The following is an 8491-nucleotide window of genomic DNA, read 5'->3' on the forward strand; positions in this document are numbered from 1 at the left end:
TGCTTCTGAGGATGTAGGAGCAGTAAAATAGAGTTGGCTGGAATGCCTCAAGTGATAATTGGAAGAAAATGTATCCATATATTGTTTTATATATTGTGGATATTTAAAATGAATACACATACAATACATTTGAAGATAAATTGTGGCGCTGTCTTCTTACAGTGGGAGAGGGCAGATTCAGATTTGTACACTGTTAAGTCCTAACTCCGAAGTGTACTGTACAAATGGAACAAGCATGACAAGGTTGGTCCCATTGGAAATCTGAGGTTGTCTAGAATCAAATGGTATCTCTACCTTTGTGCTACAAAAATTGAGAATGCCACAGACTCCGAAAGACAGTCTCGCTGGCGTTCCTGCCAGCAATCCCGCCAGTCTCAAAGTGGTATAAAACATTGCAAAAAACACATTTTGGGGGAAAAAACTTTTCCTGGGAACATCAAAATCTTTATTTTAGAGTTCTTATGCATCCAGACTAGAAAAGAAAAATAAAGCGGGGGTGCGAGGACCCCTCCTAGTGCCTCTGCTACAGTAGATGTCATCAGACTGTTCATCATAAACAGGATAACTCTCCATGCCGTACAGTATCTTGAAAACCTTTCTAGAAAGGTGCCAGATTGCACTGTTTTATACCATAACAATTGGCCATTATGGATTACTAATTGTCCCATTAACAACAATTAAGCAACTCAGTGAAGTGATTTGTATCCACATTATGCACAGCATATATTTGGAAATCCCCCATTTCAACATTTTAATTGTCTAAAACCACATGAATTTCAACTACGGGTTCTGAGTACCAGGCAGGATGCTTAATGACTTTCACTATCAATTTGTTTGTGAAATACCCTCCTTTCCTCCTAGGAGGAAAGGAGGGTATTTCACAAACAAATTGATAGTGAAAGCATCTAAAAAGAATACATAAATATTCATAAATAAATCAAATTGTGCTAATTGTCAAATAGCTCAACATCTGTTAACTTACTGTTAAATGGGATGTCTCGTTCCAAAAATATTTCTTAATATTTCACCAATGTATCAATCTTATGATATTTCATCAGTGGTAAGACTTGATGTTTTTTTTTTAAATGGTAAAGGCACAGTGGTTATAAAGGCTCAATGCAAAGACATATTTACTGAGCTGTGTGTCATGCAGATTTTTTATTATCAGGAAATAAATTGTATCAGGGTGGGAAATGTCTGTCTGTTGTCTTGGGGTTACCCATTTCACCCTATTGCAGACAGTTATTAGTGGATATATGGTAAAGCAGTGCTTCTTAACCCTGTTTGAGCTCTGGACCTGTGGTGGACACAATTCATATAACAAACATTGTGGTATGGATTAATTTATCTTATTAAGTAACATAGAAAGCTGCCATTACAGACCACAACCATATTTTGTGGTGTGGTATGGACCTCATGGACCACCCTGTATTTGTCAAAATACTTCCAAAATGTTAATGAAGTCCATGATCATAACACCAGAGGCAGCTCCACAAATCATGTTCAACCCAGATTTGGCTCAACAAAGGGAATGAACTCGTTCTCATGCTATTCATCGAAAATGTGGAACGCCCTACCAAAAGGAGTAAAGGAGTGTAAAACCCTACTCACTTTCCAAACTGCCCTAAAGATACACCTTCAGGAGGCTGCAATTCAAAAATGGCCCCTGTCCAAGTCCTAACCTACCCCATGTCCTAACCTAACCTACCCCCCTACCCCCCCCCCCCTCTCTTTCTTCTTTTGTACATATTTTTCACTTTTCATACCAGTAACCTGTAAACTGATTGTATGACATTAGTAGCGTGTATATCTGTCTGTCTCTTATATGTCATCATGATTTGTGTGCATGGGGATCTCATCTTAAACAAGCTTAGTGCTTAATGAGCTTTCCAGTTTAGTAGACCTTGTATTGTATTGTGAATTTGTACTTCCATGTACTGTTCTCATGTCTTACTAAATAAAGTACATCAATCAATCAATCAAACAAACCACACCAATGATATTTATTATGTAAGAAGACAGTCATTTCTGTTTTATTGTTTCCGCCAGGCCGAAAGGCATGGCAAGAGCATGTTTTGCACCCTGTCCGTCCGGCTAAAATGGCTTCCAAAGTTTGCATGTATGTATGTATGTATTTTGCATGTATGTTGGTCCGTTTTGAACAAAATGCCTCAAATCATGAACACAGCGTGCAGTTTCTGTGAAATTTTGCACGTACATTCCCACTAGGCCGAGGAACTATCATGGTGGCGCTATAACAGGCCGATTCGTGTTTTTACCTATAAGTGCACCGATCTGTGTTTCACCATAACTTTCACCATACACCATAACTAACTATATCAAGCCCTATTTCATTTCAAGCTTTTCCCCACACTACGCTTATTAGATGAAACCTTTTCTTAAAATTGTATGTATTTTTTTAAATATATTTTTAAACATTTTAAAAGATTTCTCCATGGACCATGTTTTTTAGAGGGCCGATGCACACCTCAAAGGTTGGTGACAGGTGCAAAAAGAGATACTAATGAAGGCTCTGTTCCATTTAGTGTAGCACAGTAGTTCTCAGACGTTTTAATTTCCACGACCCCCATAACTCTGAGAGTGTACAAATGTGAACCAAATGGACCCGTAAGGGCACTCTCAGAGTTACACACCCGTAAGGGTCCATTTAGAACCCCCTCAAGGAACCATGAGGGTCCCTGGACCACAATTTTAGACCCACTGGTGTAGCAGAGTGTTTCCGGTGAGCCAGTAGCCTTAAAGGTTGGTGACAGGTGTGTAGGACAAAAAGTACATAATTATGTTCAGAAGGGGATCTCTGATAATGACATCAAAGAAAATGACCGCCACACTGTCTGGAACTTGCAAAAGAATGTTGCTCTTTATTCTACGTTTCGGTCGTTATAGACATTCATCAGGACAGACAATCATTCTGTCTGACATTGACATTGTCTGTACCGATAAAGCAAACCTTTTTTTCCAAGTTCCAGACAGTGTGCGGGTCCTTTTCTTTGATGTCTTTATCAGTCTGTCTTTATCCCCTTCTGAACCCATGGACCATGTGAAATTGTGCCTCTATTGGTTCGTTGAACACTGGTTGAGCACCACTATGGTAGAGCGGAGACAAACTGGATTGACACCCCGACTCAACTTTGTAGACTGGTGAGAACAAAGAAAACACGTGATTAAATCAGCCTGATGCAAAACTGATAACCGATGCTTTGTAGTAATGCATCAAACCGTAAAGAATGCCATGAGGGGTGTGTGATACACAGCAATGCTTTATGTAAATAAAACAATAACCCAAGAGCATATGGTCTGACGCACACTTGCATTCATGCCAACAAACAGGCTTCCATGTAAACGGGATAAAAATAGCACGAGACGTGTCGAGAAACTATGTTTGGTAGGATAGGAATAGCACTGTGTTCAGATTATTATAACGCCTCAGGGACAAGCTGATTGCCCCATTGTCACTGATTGAACCTAGTGGCAAGCAGTGGGTGTACAAAGTACTTCAATGTTTTTACTTAAGTAAAAGTATCAATACTGCAATGTAGAAGTACTCTGTTACAAGTCAAAGTCCGGAATTCAAAATGCACTTGAGTACAAGTGCAAAAGTATTGGTATCAAACTGTACTTAAAAGTACCGAAATTAAAAGTACTACAATGTTTGAAAATAGCAGATCTACAAGCTGCTTGTAGATCTGCTATTTTCAAATAGCTTAGGTATAAAATAGGGCTAAAGTGGTTAATGTATGTTTTATAATGTAATAATGTATATCTGCAAAGTAACTAGAAACTAAAGTTTTCAAATAATTGTAGTGGAGTAAAAGTACAATATTTGGCTCTGAGCTGTAGTGGAGTAGAAGTAAAAGTATAGACGATTGGAAGTTCAGTACTAAGTACTAAGTACAGTACTTGAGTAAATGTACTTAGTTACTTTACACCACTGGTGGCAAGTTGTGGAACCAGGTTCTTGGGCCTTTTCCCACTAGGTCATAAACTACACTGACAGCTATTGATGACAAGGAAACAGTCTTCTGAATCACATGAGGAAGGTTATTCCAGGGAATTATGAGCAGTGCGTAGAGCATTTAAAGGCAGGGTAAGTGATTTACTTTGGTTAGAATAAGTGTTAAATAGCTCTATATTGTGATAGTAATCATTGCTATAGAGTGTTTGCTCAGTAAAAGGAGTCTCCCATGTCTCTCCAGCTCTTTATTAAACAGAAAATGCATTTTCAGTGCTCTCTCCTGATTGACTTAAATGTTGTCACCTACCTGAAAATGTACGTATATTCTGTTTACTAAAGAGCTGGAGAGACCCCTGTGACCGAACAAACGCTCTGTAGCAAGGATTACTATCAGAATATAGTACTTTAACCCTAAAGTGAAAAATACCAAAACATATCACTTACTCCTTTAAGATACAGTAGGCTCTGATATAATGTAAAGGTTTTATGGTACACATTGTAGGCATAATTCCTTATTATACTCTCTGAATGGATATGTTAAATGAGACAACATCTGCAGACCTCCATGAAGCAAAGAAAAGGTCAGTATTTTAAGTTTCTATTGAGACGGGGCAATTATTTCGAGAGACTTTTTTCTTAATTGTGTTATGCAATTTTGGGGGACGTGAATTGTGAATATTCTCATTGTGATGTTTTCTTGTAGAAAAACCACCTGGACAGCTAGAATGCACAACGTCACTCAAAGTCCCTTAACAACAAACAACCTCGGGTATTACAGCGTCTGCATCTCTTCTTTTGTGGTACTATTGTGCAGTGGTGGAAAGTAGCCAAGTACATTTACTCAAGTACTGTAGGTATTTTTTATTTTACTTGAGAATGTTATTTTTTTGTTACTTTGTACTCCACTAGGCCTACATATCAGAGGCAATTGTAGGATATACTTTGTGTGACTTTAGTGACGAGTTACTTTGCAAGTCATCATTAGTACAAACCCCTTATTCTATTCCAAAATGAAAATAGCCGATCTACAAGCTCAAAAGCTCTTTTTAAATATTCTACACATTTTTAAATATCTTCAAAAAATGTGGGCATGAGTACTTTTACATCTGGTATTTACTGTAAGTACATTTTGATGCCAATTCTTTTGTACTTTGACCAAAGTAAAAAATATATATATATATAATACAGGACATTTACTTACTTTACTTGTAACAGAAAATTAATACAATGTGGTATTGCTACTATTACCTAAGTAAAGAATCTGAGTACTTCTTCCACCACTGACTATGTGACGTATTGTACATTATTACCACTGAAAGTAGAGTAAACATCTTCTTTTCCTTCTCCTCCAGAAAGGCAAACGAAACAAGCCAACTGGGCCAATCTCTTAAGACACTGCTTTCGCGTAAATGTAATATCCAGTTATTTTCAGACTTTTTTTGTGAATCATTGCTGACCATGGCGACTGGATTGCAACCCACTTATTGTATTACCTTCCCCTCATCTATCCAAGGTGGAAGGAAGGCATTTCGGGACTTCCTCATATCAGAGTTTTGTGAGGAGAGCCTGGACTTCTGGCTTGCTTGTGAGGAATTCAAAACCACCAGCAGTCCAGAAATGCTTAGCGGGAGAGCAGCAAGTATTTATGAAGCCTTCATTAGGACTGGGTCTCCTAAAGAGGTAAAAACACAAAACAACAGTAATTTAACATGTCATGATAAGCAATATGGCACATGCAGACACATGTTTCATATTTCACACAACAGAGCCGTGAAACTTCAACACAGGTATAATGCACAGGTTTAGAAACATTAGGCAAAGTTGTATGTGTCCATAATAATGTTATGAAAGGAAGGTTAATCTTAACTAAAAGACTGCCAGTTTAGCAAAACAATCAAGTGTAAGTGTATCAAAACAATTGCAGTCAAATTACAGATTTTTACACAATAGTATCTATGCATATTATTTCCCACTTAAGCACATGACCCCTAACTTCCCTATTCTGGGGGCGAGCATTCGGCAAAAATAGACAATTATCTACAAGCTCACAAGCCCGCCTTATGAACTTGTAGACCAGCAAGATCTAAGATAAAGGAGCAGGCCTACAGTAGCCTAGCATAGAGTCCGGGGGGACCCCTCAACCTCGTCGACTAAGTATACTGTATATAGTTTAAGTGGTTAATGTACAGTTTGTTGCACAAATTAGATATCCATAACGTCTAAAGACACACTGGCGTCATTACTCAAAAGAGAAATTCTACTGATAACTTTTGCTGATGTTAAAAATAACCAGATTATATCTTCTGTCACGTATGGACCATTTCAGGTCAACTTGGATTTCCACACAAGAGACTCTCTTGCTCAGAATCTCCAGCGACCAAGTCCATGTTGTTTCACCGCTGCACAGAATAAAATCTACAGTCTAATGGAGAACGACGCCTTTCCTCGTTTCGTTCGGTCCGACCGCTACAAGGACCTGTGTCACTCTGCCTCCAAACCGGCGGTTCTTGGGAAGCACCGCAATGCTTTTAGGTCAAAGAACAAAGTAGGCCTAATAGGCTCTATGCACAGCAGTCATATTATCACTTCCTTCACAGGTGTTACCAATGATACTAATGAAGGCTCTGTTCCATTTAGTTTAGCATAGTAGTTCTCAGACGTTTTAATTTCCACGACCCCCATAACTCTGAGTGTACAAATGGAACCAAATGGACGCTTACGGGTCCATTTGGTTCCATTTGTACACTCTCAGAGTTACACACCCGCAAGGGTCCATCTGGAACCCCCTCAAGGAACCATGAGGGTCCCTGGACCACAATTTTAGACCCACTGGTGTAGCAAAGTGTTTCCGGTGAGCCAACATGCTCTATATGGCTAATATGGCTGCTGTGCATATCAATCAGCCTCCCTTCAATGACTTGCATATCGGAGACAAAGTTTGATAAGAAAGACACTATGGAAGTAAATCGTCACAAAATCACATCATCAGATGATACAGTAGATAGCCATTAGACAGACACTTCCTCTTGCCACAAATATCCCCCTCACAAGACATTGACTAAAATGTGGCAAAAGACGTAGCAAAAGACGTGGATGGTAGCCTACATCGCAGTGGAACAGATGTAGGTGTGTGATACTGGACGAGCAATAAACTCTAGGCATGGCCCACAACTAGAATTTGCCGTTTCTAATTCCACATTGGTACCATTGCCTGAATGAGTTAAAGTGTAGCAGTGGGTGGACAGTAACAAAGTACATATTTTTAGTATATGTACTTTACTTGAGTATTTGTATTTCTTTTTTGATACTTTCCCTCCACTACATTTCAAAGAAAAGGTACAATATGAATTAACTAACTACAACAGATCTACAATTTTCACTATTGAACTGTCAACATTTTTATACAGCAATGCATTGATATTAAAAAGAAAATGTACTTTGTAATTTGTGCTTTTGAACACTTATGTATTTTTCAAAGCAAGTTATCCAGTACTTTCACTTGTTGTTGTGTAATATTTTACCAAGAGTATCTATACTTTGACTAAAGTACTGGGGTTGAGTAGGCTACTTTGTAGTATGTTTAATCGTCGATGTGAATGGTTATGCATACGCTTCATTAGGAAAGTATGAATCAAGCTTTACTGGTACATGAATGTAAAAGACGTGGAGCCTAACCTATCCTTACATGTGGATAACCAGCCTATGTTTGAAAATGACAACTTATTATTGATTTGTAGAAGTTGTCCAGAAACGTTGTACATCACAGTGTATTTGTGTCTGTTCTAAATGTTGGTTCTGTTCTAAATGTTGTTACACATCTAGGGGCTAAATCAACAAATACTGTGTATTGACAGTGTCATGGTGTGTCATTTGGGGTAGGTTTGGCCCTTTGAAAGGTAAAACCAAACAAGCCTGTATCCATTCACACATGGTGTGCTACTGCCACCTGATGGTGGACAGAAAAATTAAAATGTATACACGTTATTGTAAAAATGTATATATTATGTTCATATGTGTCTCTCTTGCACGTGTGCATGCGCGTGCGCACGCACACACACACACACACACACACACACACACACACACACACACACACACACACACACACACACACACACACACACACACACACACACACACACGCTCAAAGAATAACTATCAGTCTCTTGGCCTTGAATTGTTACAAGATTGAATAATATTTTAGTTAGGAGAACAGTAACTGTGCTTTAGCGCCATGTCAAAAGCACACAAAAAAATGCTTGAAATGTAAAATGCTTCGTGTTTGTATGTTGCATGTTTTATAAATCTTGCTCTGAGATAAAAAATACAATATATATTTATTTGTATTATTTAATTTTGTATTCAATAAATATATAAAATAACAAAAACAACACAAAATGAAATATTATTAAAACACTTAAGAGAGGCATGTTGTTGTGAGAGAGGATGTCATTCAAAATTAGGCTATAGGCTACTTGCACTACAGTACTCAAATGTGTAGCAATACCACAATGT

General features: G+C 38.2%; 1 protein-coding gene across 1 annotated transcript; it reads left to right on the forward strand.

Moving 5' to 3' along the window:
• The first annotated feature begins 4031 nt into the window (after positions 1–4031).
• On the forward strand, positions 4032–8117 carry LOC311046284 (regulator of G-protein signaling 21-like). Its single transcript, XM_084058504.1, has 5 exons — positions 4032–4557; positions 4680–4745; positions 5329–5387; positions 5490–5656; positions 6303–8117. The coding sequence occupies exons 1-5, from the start codon at positions 4505–4507 to the stop codon at positions 6621–6623; spliced, it is 666 nt and encodes a 221-aa protein (XP_083914630.1). The 5' UTR covers positions 4032–4504; the 3' UTR covers positions 6624–8117.
• Positions 8118–8491: the final 374 nt, after the last annotated feature.

Source organism: Gymnoscopelus microlampas, assembly GCF_963454915.1.
Source record: "Gymnoscopelus microlampas genome assembly, chromosome: 5".
In the NCBI taxonomy this organism is placed as follows: domain Eukaryota; kingdom Metazoa; phylum Chordata; class Actinopteri; order Myctophiformes; family Myctophidae; genus Gymnoscopelus; species Gymnoscopelus microlampas.